Below are 21,957 nucleotides of genomic sequence, written 5' to 3'. Positions count from 1 at the left end.
ATTGACAATGGGTTGGAATTCTGCAATAATCCATTTAAGAATTTCTACAAGGCAGAAGGTATAGTGAGACACCTCACTGTACGAAACACACCACATCAAAATGGAGTGGTAGAACGGATGAACAAAACACTCATTCAGCATGCAAGGTGCATGGGGATATTTGCTAACTTATCCAAGAAATTTTGGGTAGAAGCAGTTAACATTGCTTGCTATCTAGTGAACATATCACCATCAACTGCTATTGAATTGAAGACTCCTGAGGAGGTATGGTTCGGTAAACCCTCTAACTATTTTGGTTTATGTATATTTAGATGCCCCGTATATGCTCATGTGAATGATGGTAAACTTTAGCCAATGGTAATGAAGTGAATATTTCTAGGATATGTGACAGGAGTAAAAGGTTATCAACTGTGATGTACAAAAGAAGGAAGAACTCCTAAATTTATCATGACCAGAGATGTGACCTTTGATGAATCTGCTATGGGTAAACAGGGAGGAGGTGATACAAGTCAAGAAGGGAACAAAGATCAGGGTGCTAGTTAGAAGGTGGAGTTTGCAACTCAAACTCCAGATAGAGTTGTGATAGGTGACAAAGAGCAAGGCGGCAATAAACAACTTAGACAAGATAAAACCCAAGAGCAACCCATGGGATCTTCATCCAGTGGTGTTGATGCTAAGAAAGATGATGGGTATGAATCTATAGCAAAGAGAAGATCGAAGAGGGTCCTTTGATAGCCTGATAGATATGTGGGATGTGTGAATTTAGGTGAACTTGACTCCATTGCATTTGCTTTAGCAACTGGAGAATTCATTGACACTGAGGAGCCTCAATCGTATAAAGAGGTTGTGGCGAGTAAAGAAACAAATGAATGGTTGATGGCCATGAATGAAGAACTGCAATATTTAGAGAAGAATGAAACATGGGATCTTGTTCCATTAGCAAAGGGGGTAAAGCCAATATGATGAAAATGGATTTTTAAGAAGAAGGAAGGGATACCATGAACCAATAGCTTCAAGGCAAGGTTGGTGGTGAAAGGATTTTCTATTGATTATCATGAGGTGTTCTCATTGGTTGTGAAGCACAAGACAATTCAGGTTCTTTTGACCATGGTGAGTGCATTTAATCTGGAGCTTGAACAGCTTGATGTGAAACTGCATTTCTTCATGGTAACTTAGAAGAGAATATTTATATGTCCCATCCAGAATGGTTCCTTAATTCTAAGAAGGATCATGTATGTTTTCTGAAGAAATACATGTATGGTTTGAAGCAGTCTCCAAGACAATGGTACAAGATATTTGATTCATTCATTATCTCGAATGGATACACTCGAACCAGTTTGGCAATTGTGTTTACTCAAAGCAATTGTCACCATATTTCTACACATATAGGTTTCTATATGTTGATGATATGCTTATTGCAACCAAGGACATGGTTGGAATAAAATGAACTGAAGGAGACCTTGAAGAATGAGTTCAAAAATGAAGGATTTGGGCGCAACAAAGAAGATACTTGGAATGAAGATACTAAGAGATAGAAAAGTAGTCCAAGCCAGTTGGAACTCTTTTGGCGGCTCACTTTAAACTTGGTCCAAACACTATATCCACTACTAATGAAGAAAGGAAGTACATAAGCAGGGTTCCATACTCAAGTGATGCTGGGAGTCTCATGTATGTTATTGTCAATACCAGACCTGATTTAGCTCATACAGTTAGTATGGTTAGTAGGTTTATGAGTAATCCAGGGAAGACTCATTGCAAAGCTGTAAAGTGGATCTTGCGATACTTGAAGGGAACAACGGATGTTTGCTTGGTGTATGGAGCAAATACAAAGAGTGGCTTGGTGTAATATGATGATTTTGATTATGGTGGTGAATTTTTGAAGCGCAAGTCATGGATATGCTACATATTCACTTTCTTCAGATGTGCCATCAGTTGGAAGTCAATGTTACAGGATATTGTAGCTTTGTCTACAACTGAATCCGAGTACATGTCCATGATGAAAGGAATAAAGGAGGAGATATGGTTGTAAGGGCTTATTCAGAGTCTTTGTCTAAAGGTGGAGAAGTTTGTCTTGTATTGTGAAAGTCAAAGTGCTTTGAGTCTTGCAAAGAACCCTGTGTATCATGGGAAGATGAAGCACATGGATGTTAGGTTGAAGTTCATTTGGGATATCTTGGAAGGAGAAAAATTTTCGATACTGAAAATTGATACCAAGGTCAACCCAATAGATATGTTGACAAATTCGTTGCCCATGGAGAAGTTTAAGCTTTTCTTGGACTTGGTTGATGTTTGTAGGAGATAGGTCCCTTTGGGGATGAATGGTAGGAAGGGATATGAATTTCTTGTTCTAGGTGTAGTTCAGAGGATGCTCAAGTCAAGGTGGAGATTGTTATATGTGAATCGAGCATTTGTATCATGTTCATGGAGCATTTGGAGCCTTTGGAACTAAATGGATCACTTGGGGTTCATGAAGTATGTTACAAAGAAACAGATCATTTAAGAAAGAAATGAATCATCTAACAAAGGAACGAATCAAGTGCCAAAGGAAGGGATTGTGCAGAAGGGATTTTGGAGCAACTGGAAGAGGTTTGGAGCACTTAGGAGTGATATGGAGGAACAAGGGAGCCTTGATGTGCCATATGTTCAAGGGATGGGCCAAGAAGGATGTTGTTGTGCCAAGGGCATTCCTTCTTGTGTCATTATGCCCCTATTGCACTATGAGGAGTTCCTCTTGCACCATGAGGATCCATCTTGCACCATGAGGTATTCCTATTGAGCCATGGAGTATGCTCTTGCGCCATGCATGGCCTTGTTGTCCGATGTATGTTCTCATTGTGCCAAGGTGGTTTTTTTGCTGCAATATTGATGTTCTTGTGCCACCCATATCCCTATTGTGCCATGATGGTTCAAGTTGGAGTATCTTGGTCCTTGATGAGCCAAGTATGCTATGAAGTCCTCTATGATGCTCAAGATCATTCAAGGATGCTCAGAAGTTGGTATTGCACAAGGATTACACCATGTTGTGCCACCATGATGGTTGTTGGGCCATTATTGTTCATGATGTGCCACTTATACATCATGTTGCTCCACTATGGCACAAGGTGCTCCATTATGTGTGTTGATGATGCTCATGGGTTTTATGACATGGATAAATGTTCCAGAAGATGCTGCATGGCAGATTATGATTGGTTGACACCTTTCATGGGCCTATGGGCCAATGGGCTTAGCCCATTAGGGTTTTAGGTCTGATCCCTCAAGTATAAATAGGGATGTATGCTAAGTCATCTTGTATCTTGAATTTTAGAGTGATAGGCGAATCTTTGTATAATTATACTTGTAACCTCTATTTGAGAGCTCTGAAATAAAAGAATACTCCCCACCTGCCTGTGAACATAAGTCACCTTGATCGGACCACATAAATATTGTGTCTTGTGTGCTTATAGTTTTTCTAGTTATCCGCTTTACTTCCTAACAATTCTATATTAGGGCTAAGGATATGCTCAGGATTTGTATGATAGGATAGATGCCTTGTATGCTTACTAGTATGGATTACTGATGATATGTTAGAATGGCCTATTAGGCAGTGCTCTGGTTAGAACTTGATGCTCAAATGATGCTTTCTTTGTGTTTTTAGGAACCACTTCTAGTGCTAGCTGACTATCAAGCAAATATGTTAGGTTACATGTTGCATAAATTAGATAATATTGGAAGGTTAGGTTTAAGTCTATTGAGCAACTTTTGTTTGAGTCCAACCATTGTAGTGTGAGACTTTGTAGTCGAAGATTTATCTAATGTTTGTGGCATGTAATTATATTCATAAGGTACTTACCGGATGTTAGTGGGGGTTTCTTCTACAGCTAATGGTGGAAAGTGTGGGAAGGAATCTTAGGAGAACCTAGGAAGCATCTTAGAATTAGAAGATGCGTTGTTTAAGGATTCACTTAGGGGAATCAGGACGACTCTTGTGGAAAGTACGAATAGGTGTGGAAGGTAGTATTGGGCCCGTACTAATGGAAGCATATGATCTGTACTTGAGTCAAGGGAGTCATGAGGATACTAAGGGAACCGCTTGGTGTGAGATTCTTCGAGTGTTTTCTGATGGTTTGTAACTTTTTGTGGTTTATTTTCAGTATGGTGGTCACTCGAGGTGGTTCAGGTCCTGGTGAGGGATCGGGTTTGGGATCTGGAGCCAGACTCATAAATGATCAGATACGGGAGTTCATTTCATCTGAGATTACCCACAATATTTTGAAGCAGACTCCTGTGATCTTTGGTACGATCAAGGAGGGTATCATGGAGATTTTGGATGAGTATTAGGGCGCATTTCGCACTAAGATGGTGGCTGTGGTGGGTATATATTCCTTGATTTTATGAGAGTTTTGTGTCTGTGGGGCTCTTGAGTTCTTCAGAATAAAGGATCCCATTGCAAGCATATGGTGGTTAGTGGACATCGGGAATGCCTTCCGGACTAGCTTCTACCTCCAGGGGTCGAAGGTCAGATTTGCATCATGACTTTTGAATGATAGATCGCGCGATTGTTGGAAGGAGGTGGACTATGCTTTAGGAGATGAGGCAGTTGAGACGATGCCTTGGATTGACTTTGTTACGAGATTGAGGGATAAGGTTACACCCGTGATTGAGGTTCAACAACTAATGAGGGAATTTCAGGACCTTCGCCGGATTATCGAGACCGCTACGGAAATCATCACCGTGTTCCGTGAGAGGGACTTGTTGGTTATACAATATGTGGCGGAAGAAGAGATGAAGAAGGCTCAGTACCATGATATGTGAAGGATGAGATACGGGAGTTTGTGAGTATGTCTAGTTGCAAGACATTGTGTGACATTGTAGCTCATGCTCGCGAGCAGGAGATTGATCTAGAGACTGTGAGGAAGAGGAAGCCAGTTCAGGTACATGTATTGGAGGGCTCGAGAAAGAAGCCCAAGGTCGTGGATTCAAGATCGAGGGGCCAGCAGGGCTAGGCTCGGTGCGGCCGATGTGGCCGAACGCACTAGGGAGCTTGTAGGGCTGGTGGTTATGGCTGCTTCAAGTATAGCAAGACTGGTCACTTCATCAGAGATTGTACTGCCACCACCACTACCCAGAGACCGAGTCTGATTTGCTTTCATTGGAATCAGTGGGGCCACAAGAAGGTCGATTGTCAATGTTTGGCAGCAGGGGGAGCGGTGGTAGCACCCGCTCCGATAATATTGAGAATTATCGACGACCACCAAGGCAATGCAAAGGTGCTAGTGGTGAAGAGGCAAGCTTTCCATTTGACAGTCGAGGAGACTCGTGCAGTGCGTGATGTGGTTACAAGTATGTATTTCCTCCATCTTTCATTATTTTATTTGAGGTTTATGCTTATTATATATAATTGTTGTTATATAGGGATGTTCCTAGTGAACGATGTTCCAGCTTTAGTTCTGTTTAATTCGGGCGCCACCCGATTATTTGTATCTCTTGCGCTTAGAAAGAGGTTTGGTGACGCTCCAAGGGATCTTGATTATCCATTATAGGTAGAGATTGTCAATGATCGTCCAATGTGGGTATCAAGGGTACATTAAGGTTGCATTATGGAGTTATTATTCAGTGAGCGGTATCTGATTGATTTGGTTCCTATCCCTTTACGCGAGAGCAATGTGATCATGGGAATGGATTGGTTGAGACCTAATGGGGCGATGATTAACTGTGGGAACTAGTTAATTAAGGTTCGAACCCTAAGTGGGGGAGAACTATTTATTCATGGCGAGGGTGATCACTGTGGACTAGCACTCTGTTTAGCTACGAGAGTTAGGAGGTATCTATATCATGGTTGATCTGGTTTTGTAGCTTATGTATTAGATACCAAAGAGGTGAAGAAGAGGACAATTGATGATGTGATGGTTGATCAAGAGCATGTAGATGTGTTCCAGGAGGACTTGTATGGGGTACCTTCGGAGAGGTAGGTGGAATTTTGTATTGATTTGGTTCCAAGGGCAACTCCATTAACCAAAGCATCCTATCGATTAGCATTTCCAGAGATACAGGAGTTGTCTACACATCTACAAGAGTTATTAGACAATGGGTTTGTCAGACCGAGTTGTTCGCTCTAGGAAGCACCAATTCTGTTTTTAAAGAATAAAGATGGCTCCCACAGGATGCGTTGATTATCGGGAGTTGAACAAGTTGACGGTGAAGAACCATTATCCACTTCTAAGGATCGATGATTTGTTCGAACAGTTGCAGGGTGCATTTTTGTTCTCCAAGATTGAGTTGCATTCGGTTTATCATCAGATGAGGCTTTGAGATGAGGATGTTTAGAAGACGGCCTTCAATAGTCATTATGGTCATTACGAGTTTGTGGTGATGCCTTTTGGGATCACTTATGCACTAGCAGCGTTCGAAGTTTCCGTGATGCAGTGGGAGGTTCCGAGATCTCCATCCGAGGTTCGAAGTTTCCTTGATTTAGCTGGGTATTATTGGAGCTTTATTGAGAATTTCTCCAGAATCGATGTTTTGTTGAGTATCTGCTACATTCTGTTGGGGGCCTGAGCAGTAGACGACATTTGAGACCTTGAGGTAGAGGTTATGTGAGGCTCCGATTTTGACCATGCTACATGGTATGCATGATTTTGTGGTTTACTGTGATGTGTCGATTCCTATATTGGTGCATTTTTGATGTAGAGGGGTTGTGTGATAGCTTATGCTTCGAGGAAGTTGAAGCCTCATGAGGCGAATTATCCCACTCATGATTTGGAGATGGGGTCGGTTGTGTTTGCCCTCAAGATTTAGCATCATTAATTATATAGGATTCGTTGTATCATTTACACGGACCATAAGAGCTTGAGATATTTTATGGATCAGACAAACCTGAACATGAGGCAGCCCAGGTGGATTTTTATGATAAAGGATTATGATTGTGAGATCCTTTATCACTCGAGAAAACCAAACATGATGGTCGATGCTCTTAGCTGCAAGATGGTTGGCACATCGATCAAGGATGTTTGTTTGAGGATGACTGTGATTACCCCACTCTTGTAGCATATTCGAGAGGCTTAGGTCGAGGCTATGAAAGAGGAGCACCGGAAGAGTGAGTGTATGGTAGGCTAGGTTTGCCCTTTTGATTATGATAGTCAACGATTATTGACCCTTCATCGGAGAGTTTTGATCCCATACCTTGGGGTACGCAACAGATTTTGATGGAGGATGCACATAAGTCGACGTTTTCTATTCATCCGGCAACAACGAAGATGTATACAATCCTCCGGCTTGATTATTGGTGGATATGTATGAAGTGGGTTATGGCCTAGTATGTGGAGTGATGCTTGACTTGCAGGAAAGTCAAGGTCGAGCATCGACGATCTCACAGAAAGATGGTGTCGTTGGGTGTTCCTATTTTTAAATAGGAAGATATTACGATGAGTTTTATCACAATGCTACCGTGGAATGCACGTGGGGTGGATTCGATTTGGTTCATCGTGGATTGATTGACAAATAGTGAGCATTTCATCCCTATTAAGGAGAGCATTTATGTGGAGAAGTTAGCGGATGTCTATATCCGGGAGGTTGTAGCACGACATGGGGTTCTAGCCTTGGTGGTTTCAGATCGGGATGTTTGGTTCACTTCCAGGTTTTGGAAGAGGTTCCATGAGGAGTCGGGTACTCGATTGCACTTCCGTACAACTTTTCATCCATATACCGATGGTCAGAGCGAGCATACAATCCAAAACTTGGATGATATGCTACGAGCATGTGTACTGGATTTTGGTGGTAGCCGGGATACGTATCTCCCATTGGCGAAGTTTTCTTACAACAACAACTACCATGCCACTATTGATCAACCACCTTTTGAGATGCTTTATGGGAGGAAGTGTTAGACCCTAATTTTCTGGGGTGAGGTTGGTTAGCGAGTTACGACTAGCACAGAGGTGGTGCTCCAGAGTACTGAGTTGATCCAATATGTGCGATGGAGATTGCAAACCACATAAAGTCGATAAAAGAGTTATGATTATAAACATTGTTTAGATTTGGAAATCTAGGTTAGGATATGGTACTCCTAAAGGTGTCACCTCGGAAAGGTGTCATTCGGTTTAGGTAGCGGGGAAAGCTAGGCCTCAGATATATTGGTCCTTTCAGGGTTATTGCCCGGGTGGGTAGGGTAGCTTATCATTTGTAGATACTCGAGGAGCTCAGTCAGATTCACAACACCTTTCACATCTCTCAGCTGTGGAAGTGCTTGGTTAATGATTCCGTAGTGGTTCCTTTGGAGGATATCCAGTTGCATGAGCACCTGAATCACATTGAGAGACCGATTACGATCATGATGTGAATTTCATTTCTCGGTTTTGGCAAAGGTTTCATGAGGAGTTAGATATGAGATTTCACTTCAGCACTACTTATGACTCTCATACTGATGATCTGAGTGAGTGGACTATTCAGACGCTCAAGGCTATGTTGAGGGCTTGTTTCATTGATTTCGGTGGGAGTTGGGATTCCTTCCTCTAATAGTTGAGTTCCCTTACAACAACAGCTAATGTGACAACCGTCAATTTTCGGTCAAGTCAAATTCAAATAAAGTCGACAAGTCAAATCGGTCAACTCAATTAACCCTTGTATATTAGGGTTTACATCGTGTTTACTATGGTACAACACACTATCTTTATGCAAAGCATCACTTTGAGCCTTCACGTGTTCAGAAAATCTAAGCCCTAATCAGGGTAAGTGGTGGAACTACTTGATAAAACATTATTACATACCCTTCGGGGGCGTATAACACTCATAACTAGACTTAAAGGGGTTTACAAACCTTGCGTTGTGAAGCTAAACATCCAAAAAAGGTCACAAACACAGTTTCTCTCAATCGCTCTTGCTCTATCTCTCTCTATCTCATGTCTCTCCCAAATCTATTTGATAGCCTCTCTCAACTTTTCATAATCATTCGGGACATCCCGACCCTCAATTCAGTAAAAAACCGCGCAAAACAGGAAGTTTATTGGTAAAACAGCCTTAAAGAACGGAAACCTCTTAGGAACCGAACCTCTTAGAAGCGAAACCCTAAGAAGAAAAACAATAAGAGGCGAACCTGCCAAGACCAGAGCTAGCTAATAACCGAACTACTTAAGATCGAAGCCGAAGGTCCCTTTTGGGCCGGGACCCTGACGAGCCGAAGCAGCACCGAGTGAACCAAACTCCAAACGAACCGAGACATCAGTTCGGACCGAGACCAGCCTCGCCTTTGCCTCTCGCGCTTGACTTCGCCTTCGCTTCTCACCCAACACTTTCGCCTGCGAAATTACTCAGTTCAGCCAGCTTTCGGTTCCCTGCCCATGGACCGAACCTACCTTCAGTTCAAAGCACAAGGACCGAACCTTCGGCCCTGATCTCGCAGATTCCTTCTTTTTTTTTTTCCCGATTTTCAATAATTTTAGCGTTTTGAGCCCGTTTTTCGTGATTTTAACACGGGATTTTCACCCAAACTCGTATTTTGACATATGAGACCCTATATAATCATATTTTAATCATTTATGGGGGAAAATCTTAGTCTAAGAATAATATCTAGTGGGTAAGATTTGGTGATAGAGTGTTGACTTTTCCATAAATCTATGACATATGAGCCCGGTTTTCAATACTCCATGTCACTATTCACATCAACCATTACCCACTCTTTGTATATTTTATCTTTCCCTACAAGTTTTCTTGAACATACACACACACAATTAACCCATACCACCCTCATTCCCTAGAATCACCAACACTTCATCAAAAAGCAAAAGCACTTTTTCTCTCTCACATCTCTTCAAATTTTTGAGATTCCTCCAGGAGTTCTTGAGTTATCATCCACCTTGGTAAGATATTTCATCCCACACTTGATTTCCTTACATCCGCTCATTCAAATCAAGGGTTCCTTACACAAATACCGTCGTATTTGTTGTTAGATCTTCGAATCTTCAAGCATCTCCCAAGTGTTCTTGAGTTGAACGCTTCTTTTCTTCATCATCCATCTACTGAAATCACTCAAGGTGAGTTCATACCCCTATATTTTCATGTTTTTCTTAAGTTTTAAGGGGGGTGGATACAAGTTAAAACACCAAGAGCACAACTAAACTCAAACATCAGCTTTCAACATAAAAGTTAATGTTCATTCATAGACTGTTTTGAACATCTTAAACTTTTTAGTTTTCAAAACTGTATTAGATGCAATTAGTTTAGTTTTATACCTTTAAAATGACTACTTGCACATATTCACACGAATTTTCTACAATTTTTGGTGATTTCTACAAAACTGCCTATCACTGTAGCTACAAATTCGGATCAGTCTGTGAATATGAACGCTTTCACACCAGTTATAAACTTCTAAAAATCATGATAAAAATTATGAACGAACTAGACGCAATTTATAAACTCTCAAAATTTACGGAATCAGTTTTAAACTCCGTATGATTTTTCTATTATTATTCCAAGAACAGGAACATAAAAGATAAAACTAGCAAATGGTTGATAACTCAATTACACCTTGTAACTTGCTGAGAAAGGTGTGTATTATCATATATAAATACATGTTAGTTATATTAAATGTCTTCTACCTCATTATAAAGGTTTAAATCATATATAAAGAGGATTTATACCATTACAAAACATTTTTAATAAGCTATAATAGGTATAGTTTATGTTGCCATTAACACAACAAACACATTTCGAAAGGTTTTATTCCCACAAGAAAAAGGTTTTACACTCACGCACACTACACGTAAACTTGTTAACATAAATTCTGAGACATTCTTTTTAGTATTCATAGAGTACGGCTTAAAATTTCCTTGTAGTTATAACCAGAGTTTCTTGTAGGGAGAACGTGGTAGTTGTGTATAGATCTATATTGGGTTTGACAAACCACACCTGAGCTGCATGTAACAACTAGACCGACAGGTCTGGGGTGACAAGTGACATTTTCTATTTCGACGCCTGAGAAACGTCATGGCAGGTTCATCTAGTCATAGTATGGTTATAGTAACTCACATAAGGAGTTAACAACACATAAAGTTTATGGGGATTTTCACAAATGAAAAAAGGTTTTATGTCGATTGAAAATCACTTTTTATATCAATAAGTATGGATATTACTGTACACTTTCGGTCTTGGAATTAAAGACCACACATCACTTTTGTAAGGAAAATATTGGATTTTTCTTGGTAACACACAACTCATTACAAAGATCGGTTTCCAAACTCTTCATCTAAAAAGCTTATGAACTCACCAACTTAATTGTTGACACTTTTTCAAAACTACTTGTATTATCAGGAAATCAACGAAACCATGTAACCACAAGCTTTTGAGGATGGAACGCTACGACATTGAACAACTATTTTTATATCATGTTGTAGTCAATCATTGAAATATGTAACACTTGAAACCATGTAATTCTTTTCTGATTATATTTATGATTGGTTGTATTGCTTTGATCACTATTATACTCATTGTTATTATACTATACATGAAGTCCGCCACCCCCGGACGTTTCCACCATCCTTGGTTTGGGGGTGTAACAACTAACATTCCAACGTTGCTTCACCTCCGTATGAGCTTGTTTATGGGAGGAAGTATCGCACTCAATTTTGTTGGAGAGAGGTCGGCCATAGGGTCATGGGAAGAACTGAGGTGGTTCTACAGATGATAGAGCTTATTTAGAAGATCAGACAGAGGTTATGGACAACACAAAGCCGACAAAAGAGTTACAATGATAGGCGTTGATCTGAGTTGGACTTTCAAGTTGAGGACATGGTTCTGTTGAAGGTATCACCTTGGAAGGGTGTCATACGCTTCAGGAAACGGGGTAAGTTGGGCCCATGGTTTATCAGACCTTTTAAAGTGGTGTCTAGGGTAGGTAAGGTGGCCTACCAGTGGGACCTGCATGAGGAAATTAGTTAGAGTCATAACACCTTCCATGTGTCTCAGCTTTGGAAGTGCTTGATAGATGATACGTCAGTGGTTCTGTTAGAAGACATTTAGGTCGATGAGTGCCTGAGTTATGTGGAGAGGTCGTGGCTATTCTTGACAAGGAGACAAAGACCTAGCATAATAAAGTGGTACCTTATTCAAGCTTCAGTGGCAATATAGGAAGGGCTCCGAGTGCACTTGGGAGCCTGAGTCGGAGATGCGCGGGTACTACCTAGATTTATTTGCAGCAAAGGATTTCTAGGACAAAATCTAGTTCGAGCAGGGGAGAATTGTAACACCAGTTCCAGGTAAGCATTATTTCATAATTATCAATCAATTTGAAGGATAAAACATTGTTTATGACGTGAGCACTTGTGTGTCACAACGTGATAGTGCTTGGATGAACGCATATTTCCTTTTGTTGTCACGATGTAACCATTTTTGGTCACAACGTGACAGCCCTTGAATGCCAAAACCTTAATTTTGGGGATAGTCCCCCTATTTAAGGGAAGTGAGGGCTAGGGTTTTCACACCCTCAGCCTCCATCACCTCCATTCATCCTCAAGAAGCCCTAATCCTCCATTTTTGATCTTTGAGCTCCTTTTTGGTGATTTAAAGCCTTGAAGAAGAAGAGAAGGCATTTTGGTGCATCATTTCAGCTAGCAAGCCACTCCCTCATCATCTTGAGCTACATTAGGACTCTTCTAAATCCTCAAATTCTTACATTTTTAGCTTAATCATGCTAGATCTAGGGTTTAGTTCACTTTTCTCATTTTTTGAAGGAGTTTGAGTGTTGGAAACTCATAAAGTTGGCAAATTTATGATCTCTTGTGACTCCCTTGTATCTCTTTGTCTCAAATTTGGAATATTAGTGAGTTTTAGGGTCCATGCATGAGATTTGACCTCTTTTCCTTTTATTTTGACCTAGTTGGTGTTTAAGACATGCATGTCTAAAAAGGCACGATTTTTATGGTATTTTGAGAAGTAGAAAGCCTTTTAGAAAGTTTGGTTGCTTGGCTTGAAGGATTAAGAGCTTAAAGCATTACGTTGTCCATAGCGTTCTTCACAACATGATGAGTTGGTCGCCAGGATGAGGGGTTGTTTTGCGATTATTTTGTCTTCACTCTACCACGACGGGACCAAAGGGTGGTCAAGACGTGGTGGTTGGCTGTTTAACTTTTGAGTGTTAGCTTTGACTTTGACCGCTGACTTTTGACAAAGTTTGAGTTTAGGTAAATATAGGGTTTTGGTATGTATTTGAGATGTGGTCCTTGTTTGTTGTATAGGTGACTTGTAGTGTTAGTTTTTGGATTTGTGATCAGTGTTGTTTCTACTAGGTTGTGAAGTTAGTTTTATCACTATACTTTGTATTGTAATATGCAATGTTTTGAAAACCAGACCGGAGATCGAACCGGTCGTCTTACTGGTTCGATTGTTCAGATGGTCCAACCGGTCGGACCGATCTCAAAAACCGGAAAAACCGAATGATATCATAATTATATTTAATTATATAAAAAATACAAAAAATGAAAAAAAATAAAATTTTTATAAAATTTCCGGTTTTGACCGCTTTTTGCAGGTTCAACCGGACCGGTTTTTACTGGTTTTCACCGGTTCAAATGAATACCGGTTTTTTTGGCATTTAAGAACTGAATTCGGGATCGGTTCCCGGTTGAACCGGCGATCCGGTCCGGTTTTCAAAACATGGGTAATATGTGTCATTGTATATAGGATGTTGGTATATTGTAATGCTCTGATAGATTTGTAGATATGTATGATTATCTGTGTTGTTGGTTATTTTTATCTATTTGTATATGCTAACATAGTATGGTTGGGTTGAGGCGTAAAGGAAAGATTACTTTCTCTTCCTTTGATTCATCTTCCTTTCTATTCTTTTTGATTCTTTCCATTCAAGAATTAACATCAACTTTTTGTTAGTTTCTTCTAAGTTCCATCAACTTCCTTTTTTCTTGCTTCTCTCTTTAGTCTTTAAATGAGACTCGGGAACTAAAAGTTAGAGGTAACACATACAACCAAAGGGACCAAAATACAACTTTTAGGTAACAAATTACTCCAACCTCCAATATCCCATCATGTATTTCACCACTACCACCTCGACTTCAAACCTCCTAATCCGGCTCTAAAATTAAGTTAATAGACATGTTTGCAAATCACATTTTCAATGCCAAGTTAAAGAAATAAAACTCAAAGTAAAATTAAATTCTCTTCAAATGATGTACAAATCCGCAAAAATCAATACCCAAAATGATTCCAAGAAGCTTTGTGTTCTTCAATGGATGATGAATCTCTCTTTCTAATCTTCAAATGACGTGCTAAACATATGGTGTTGTGATGCTGCCCATGCTTCTTGTATATGATCCCCCCACCCCCACCTCTCTCCTCTCTTGTCATCTCTCTTTTCTTTTTCATCATAAAACCCCAAAATAAGTACTTCTTTTCTTTTTCTAAATTTGTTCAATCAAAAAGGATCGCCTAGTGTTGTCAATTCTTGTGTTTGTAATGCATGTCCCTTTCCGCATCATTTTTCTTTCTTATATTCAGCCATTTAGCCAAGAGTAGAACCTCACATAGCCAAGCGTACAGCCTTATATCCTGCTTTTTAGATTGAATGAAATTGCCTTTTTCTTGCATGTGTGTAACATGTACGTGTCATAGAGGGGTATATGGCCACTTTCTACACTAAGAAAGGATAAAGCATTGGGAGACTTTCTTCTTTCACTTCCTTTATTACACAATATTGATTAATGGATGTTATGGATGAAGTCTATGAATTCATGTGAGTAAAAGAACGAATTGAATCGTTTAATCACATGCATGGTTGCATGGGCTATACTTTCAATAAAATACGACACAATCGACATTATCTTTTCCATGAAATATAAAAGAAGCAGCATCAAGAAATCAAAAAGATTAACTAATTATCTCATAACTTCATATATATATATAACAATACTTAATCTCCATAATTAAAGATTAACAGGAAAGATTCAATCAATCAGGTGAACGTAAACAACCTCCAGGAAGAAGAAACCGAAACTTTTCTGCATTTTCAATCAAATAAGTTGGAAGATGAACAGCAGAAACTGAACGAGGAATCGGCCCCATCTTCCCAATCAAGTTCTTAAAACTATATTCTTCAGGCAACATCCCATAAAGATCATCTCCATTACAAATCTTTTCCTGAATCTTTTCATGATCCAAATGTTCTTTACTCTTCACACGATCTGCATGGCTATACGCCTTCATCTTCTCCACAAACTCACTCAAATACTTGAAACAAAAACTACAATGCCACCCAGTATCCGAAAGCACAAGATCCGTTTGTCTTGAATGCATATATCGCGTACGATGTTCATTAAACACATGACTTGTCGCCTTCCATGTGGGGTCAGTTGGAAACTCGAAAGAATACAAATACTTTCTCATATCAAGATGCATGACAGGTGGCAACCCATCACACCATTGAAGCAGTTTCACAGTATTCCCACTTGGAATCTCATCAGTATCCGCTACAATCAGTAAATCGCCATTAGAGATACCTGAACTTGCAATTAACCCGTTCATGGAAACCCGATGATGCGCTTCGACCGAAAACGGATTTACGGTTTTACCCTTGGTCGCTAATTTCCCAGGGAGGAAACCGTATACGATTTTATCTTCAACGAAAGAGAAACGTTCGCGATTTGAAGCAAAAGTGAGATCTTTTGGGATACCTGTGAAAGTTGTGTTTGATTCGAGGATTATGAATTTGGTGACGTATGGATTAAGTTCACCCCATCTGACTTCGAGTAAGTCTAGTTCGTTGCTGAATATGATGGCGTCGAAGACTTTACGAGGGTGCGAACGTAAGGTCCATCCATGGAGGCGGCAGAGGGTGGCCATGGAAGCGTTTTCTGCGTAGTAGTGTGGGATGTAGGTGAATGGGCGTGGTGGGGTGTCCCATAGTGGGCGTAAAAAGTAGGTGATTTTTTCGTAGTGATTGAAGATAATGGTGAAAGAAATTGGGAGGAGGATTATGATTATTAAGCATCTGTATCCGGGAAGATGTCGTTTAGAGACTGTAATGGTTGAGGGCATGATGATCAGAATTATAATTAGCAGCGATTAATCTTTGGATCTTGCTTCCATGATCTGTATAAAAAGGAGATTATATGTTAGGAGATTGATGAATTTAATTCTATATGCTGTATTTGAGTTTCTGAATACAATAATCAGAAACTATTTTTTTCATAGAAGACTCTGAACAAGAATTGTGTTTTTTCCCTTGGTTTGCTTGAGAAAAGTAGTACATAAGCTTTGGGATTGCTGAAAGAAAGTGGATGTCGATTAAAAAATAAAACCCTAGTTGATTCTCAAGTATATCGAGATCTAAACTTTGGGATAAACAAATATTAATTTAATTGACGAATAACAAACCCTAAATTACATAGGTATTTCACAGTTTTAGCATTTCAATCCAAGTTTCGAGAAAGGGACTAGTGAAATTCGTATCGAGTGTTTTTAATCGAATGTGGTTTCTTAAATTCATCATGCTAATTGAAAAACTTCAAGAAATTAGCGTGGGTATTTCATGAACAGGAACATCAACCTCTAAACATGCAAGGAAAATTCAACTCAAATATCGTGATTATGAACATCTGGAAGAAGCATGATGGTTTATAGCTCAGTAACGCATGAACACAAACACCTGATAGATGAAAAATTAATGCTTTATGAACACAGATAATTAACAACATTTTCGAGCATCAAAAACCAGAAAAGAACATACTCATCATGAATCGGTATATATAATTAGTCACAACTAATAAAAATCGAATAAAAACTTTACCCAAATTAAATCACTGAAACCAAGGATGAAAAAAAATCGAACAATGTTCCCATGTGTGGTGTATAAAAACACGAAATTGGGATGTAATGCATGTAAACAATTAAGAACTGATAGAACGTACCTCAATCAGACGCGTTATGATCAAAAACCCAAATTCGAAATTACAGCATTTGCTTAAATCTATTACATCGACATTGAAGTCTATGATCGAGCGTTCATTGAAGATAGATATATAGACAGAGGGGTGAAGCGGGAGTGAATTCGTCTCGGGAAAATGTTTATCTAAGACGAGAGCAAATAGTAGAGAAACTGACAAACCAATAGCGAACAGCCACGTTTACCGAGTATTGGAAATCTGCTCAACAGTGAGGTGGTGACCGTGTACATTCCGTTGGGCCGTATACATAAAATATAACTTTATTTATATGTAATAAAATTATCGTAAATATTTTCAATAAATATTCATTGTATTTATAATAATTTATCTAAAGTCATTATTTTATTATTTCTTCGGTTAAATTTACAAAAAAATTCAGGAATATTTATATTAAAAAAATAAAACAACAAATATTTAATAAAATCGGTTAACATGTTTTTACAAAAAATTAAAACATCAAATATTCAACCGGATAAAATTGGTTAGCATGGTTTTACAAAAAATTAAAACATCAATTTTTCTAATTTACAGTTATTGAAAAAAATATATTTACTAATCTAATGTACTTTTTAAAATATTTACCAATCTAATATTTATTTTCATTATCCTTTATTTTTTAGTTTTTAATGTATTTTTTAAATATCTGGTTTTTTTTTATATTTTCTTTTATTTCGGTATTGTTTGTTTTTTTTTTAAACGAAAATTTATAAAGTATTCAGACCACCTCTATAACCTTCTACATCAGAAGATGTGGACCAAACGACTACAGTCTGTAATAAAAATCATGTTTGTTTTTTAACATCTGCATACTGCAGTAAACTGAAATTGAAATAAACTAAATTTATAAACTAAAAATAGTTCTCAACACCGAAATTTTAATAATTCTAATATTAAAACATTGAAAAAAATTAAAAAAAAAAACATGTAAAAAATAGAAATATAAATTTTCTAACAAAATATAAAAGAAACTATCAGTTTTATTCTATAAAAAAACTAATTGTAAAAAACGTAAAAAGAAAACAATAAAAAAACTAAGAAATTATTGCAAACAATGTCTACAAAATTCATAAAAGAATTGCACATGTTAAAAAAATACAATTGAAACTGAAAATATTATTATTAGAAACGGTAAAAAAATTAAAAAAAATAAATTATAAAAAAGTATGGAAAAACCATAAATTGTATCAATCCGTAAATCAAAGTTAAAAAATATCAAAGTTAAAAAAAAATCAAAGTTTAAAAAAAATTAAGTTATACCAAATTTCTAAAAAAAAACTTAGAAAAAATGAAAGTTGAAAAGGTTTAAAGAGACAAGTCAAGTGTTATGGTACACAGAACACATACAAATGTTTTATAATCTGAAGCTTTCCAGTTTCCAATAAATAAACTGATGTTGGAGCGCAAGTGTTGCGCGTGTTTTGCATAATGCAACAAAAAATTATTTGAAGGTGTTCTAAAAAAACAAACAACACCTTTACCATTTTACTATTTTATTTGTATAACAGTTTTTCTTTTATCATTTTTTACTTTTTTTACTAATAGCTTTTGTTATTTCTTCTATTTTAGTTTTTTTTTTTTTTTTTTTTTTTTTTTTTTTTTTTTTTTTTTTAAATATTCGTTTTTGTTACATAAACTAGTTTGAACATCAAATTTTAATCATCATAAATTAAAATTACCATTACACATACAATATATTTTAATATGCAAAAACTTCAACATTAAACATACAATGTTTTTAAAATTAAAAAAAAAATCCAAATTGTTTGTTAAAAAAAAGTACCACCATGATTAAAAAAAACTCTAATATTGTTTGTTACAAAAAGAAAAACATCTCAATTAACTTGAAAAATAATAAATAAATAAGAGAATAGCCATAACAATATTATAAAAAAAATTATCTTTTTAATTATCTTGGTTTAGATGAATATCGTTTTTTTATTATGATTCGATTGTTTATAAATTCCACAAAGATTGACATTTGTTCGTTCTTTAATATTCATACTATTTTTTTGTCTTGTTGAACAATGACGACCTTTTCTTTATTCCAAAATAATTCTAAATTTAGTAGTAATTCTTTAAATGATAATTGTTAATACGCTTCAGGAGGAAGCAAAGAGAACTCTGATACCTAAGTAGCACAATAATCTTCAATCGAGTAGTATTTATAAACATATTGTCAATTATTAAAAGAGAATTTGATACATTCACCCAATACATAAGAACAATGATAATTACATGTCTCATACTTACCATATGTGCGAGTTTTTTGTTTCAAGTTAACTACTTGTACATTTTGACCTCTTTGAGTTATTTAATGCCTAAGTAGTCAAGTTTTTTTGAGCAACCCATATCTTGTTCCTCCATGCAAGTGTTTATCTATAAGTGAATCACTCCCACGTCAATGTTGAGCACTTGGATTTAGCTTCCCAATATCTTTTATGATGGAGTTGAACTTTCAAATTTGATTTTAACTCTCGACACGATAAACTAAAGCTTTGGATTTTGAATTACGAAAGTTGTCATAAAAGCTGTTGATTAAATGTCATATCTTTAAAATAAACAAATAAGCGTAAGTTATTGAAAATATCATAAATAATACTCCAATTAATAAGTTTCTATTTATAACCACATTGTAAGTATAACTTGCATCTTAAAATCCAAATAATTTTCCTAAGGTAATGGATTGCTCTAACAAGTTCATTTTGATCCTTAAAATAATATTTTCCAAACTCTCCATTAAAATCATTCTTAGTCATTGATTGCTATAACTTTTTTCATATCGTTATAACTCTTAAAATCATACAATAATAAAAGTTGTCCATAGACTATTAAAACTTTAAAAGTTCTCTATACACTCGCAGCAAAGCACGAAACCTCATTTCCCTCTTGTGTACTAAAAAATAAATCGCATTTGAAGAGAGGAGTGTTGAAGTGTAGAAAACATTTATTAGTTGAATTTTACTATCTATGAACAATTTGACCATCATAGATAGTTCTCTGAATTATTTGCTAATTTGGAATTTTGGTTTATTAGTATTAAGACAAACTCGTTAAAATTATTTATTTTTAGGAAAATGTCAATAGAAGTCTCGTTTTTAACCAATAATTTAAAAATAAATAAATATACATTATTTTCAAAAGATTATTTTTGTGAACTCAAAAACTACGTCATCGGGAAATTAAATTCTTCAGAATGTGAATTGAAGTTATATAGTATCCTAAATCCTTTTATTAATAAAGTATGTCACAATTTTTTGAGGTCGTATTTATTTGATATGTAAATTTGACAATGTCAAAATTGAAAGGCCATGGAAAAACCTCAAAAAAAAAAAAAAAAAAAAAAAAAAAAAAAAAAAAAAAAAAACAAAAACCACATATTATATATATATATATATATATATATATATATATATATATATATATATATATATATATATATATATATATATATATATATATATATATATATATATATATATATATATATATATATATATGGGAAAAGTGAATATACCTTATATAAGCTTAGGTACCTAACCACATTATACTACATTGTTTTGCATTATATTTTCATTGCAATTGTGTAACGTTCTTAAACTTCAACCCTTAACTTGATTCACTTCTAAGATTTTCAGACATTCACTATTATATTCCTCCTACACCATTTGATTTGTAACGGTAGTATATAAAGCCCACCAGGGGGTCTCCGATAGAAAAACGTCATTTGAAGGAAGATAACGGTGAAAGTCCAAAGATTTTGGAAGCAATCAAGTTATGAGGTTGAATTTTAAGAACTTTGGGTGATTACAATGCAAATATGATACAAAATTACGTAGTATGATGTGGTTAGGTACCTAAGCTTATATAAGGTTGTTAGGTATATTCACTTTTCCATATATATATATATATATATATATATATATATATATATATATATATATATATATATATATATATATATATATATATATATATATATATATATTCTAAACTTAAGGTTCTTGATAATTTTATGTTTTATCTAAAAAAAATACTAATATAATCAGAAAACATAATGTTATATTCTAGTTTTATTAAAATACATTATTATAATATCGTCATAAAACATATATTAATAGAGAATATATATATATATATATATATATATATATATATATATATATATATATATATATATATATATATATATATATATACTACATAAGATTTTCCAAGGTTTTTCCTTTGATTAAAGAGATAATGATTTAGGAAGGTAATAATATTTACTGTTTATCCATTTTAGGTTTTTAACGTATTTTTTGTTTATATTACATCATTAAGGTTATTATAACCGTTTATAAATAGTCATTTTAACAGAAAGGAACCAGTAAAATGGATTATTTCTAAACGGTTATAACAACCTTAATGGTGTAATACACAAAAAAAAAAAAAAAAAAATACATTAGAGACCTAATATGGATAAACGGGAAACGTTATTACCCTCCTAAGTCATTATCCCTATATGAAACTCTAAACATCTATAGTAATTTTTACTTTTTAAATAAGAAACTTGTAGTTCTTGGGGTTGGTAGTTTGGATGTTTTTAACCTCGGTCTTCTTTATAAATGGAAGTGGTGGTTTCTTAAGGACAAGGGAGCTCTTTGGTTTAAAATTCTCAAATTTTGTCATGGGGAAGGTGGTGGTTTCTCGAATGATTCGAGAATAGGAACTAGAGGGGGGTGTTTAGCAAAAGATTGTAGGATCCATTAATCATCTCCATGAGAATGGTTGTATTCCTTCTAATTCCATGTATAGAATGGTGAGGATGGGACTCAAATGAGGTTCTAGAAGGATGTTTGGCGCTTGGATATTCCTCTTAGGGAATACGGAGCGGTTCAGGAGGCTCTTTTCTTTGGTATTTAATCAAGATGCTTGAGTAAGTGAATAATGAGATTTGGGGGGATGGAATTTTCATTGGCGTCGGGAGATTAGAGGAGGGATTGAATTGACCCAATTTGATTATCTTGTGGAGATATTAAATCCTATTCGTATAGGGGAA

The 21,957-nt window shown here is 36.2% G+C and overlaps 1 protein-coding gene across 1 annotated transcript; it reads right to left on the bottom strand.

Moving 5' to 3' along the window:
• Window positions 1-14,779: 14,779 nt before the first annotated feature.
• On the bottom strand, window positions 14,780-16,997 carry LOC144997641 (uncharacterized). Its single transcript, XM_078957525.1, has 2 exons — window positions 16,884-16,997; window positions 14,780-16,065 (listed from the first exon to the last, which is right to left on the bottom strand). Exon 2 carries the CDS (start codon window positions 16,009-16,011, stop codon window positions 14,926-14,928), a length of 1,086 nt encoding a protein of 361 aa, XP_078813651.1. The 5' UTR covers window positions 16,012-16,065; window positions 16,884-16,997; the 3' UTR covers window positions 14,780-14,925.
• Between the last annotated feature and the right edge of the window lie 4,960 nt (window positions 16,998-21,957).

This window comes from Lactuca saligna, chromosome 5 (assembly GCF_052625555.1).
Source record: "Lactuca saligna cultivar CGN05327 chromosome 5, ASM5262555v1, whole genome shotgun sequence".
Taxonomy (NCBI): domain Eukaryota; kingdom Viridiplantae; phylum Streptophyta; class Magnoliopsida; order Asterales; family Asteraceae; genus Lactuca; species Lactuca saligna.
This window is presented reverse-complemented; position numbering and strand designations above follow the sequence as displayed.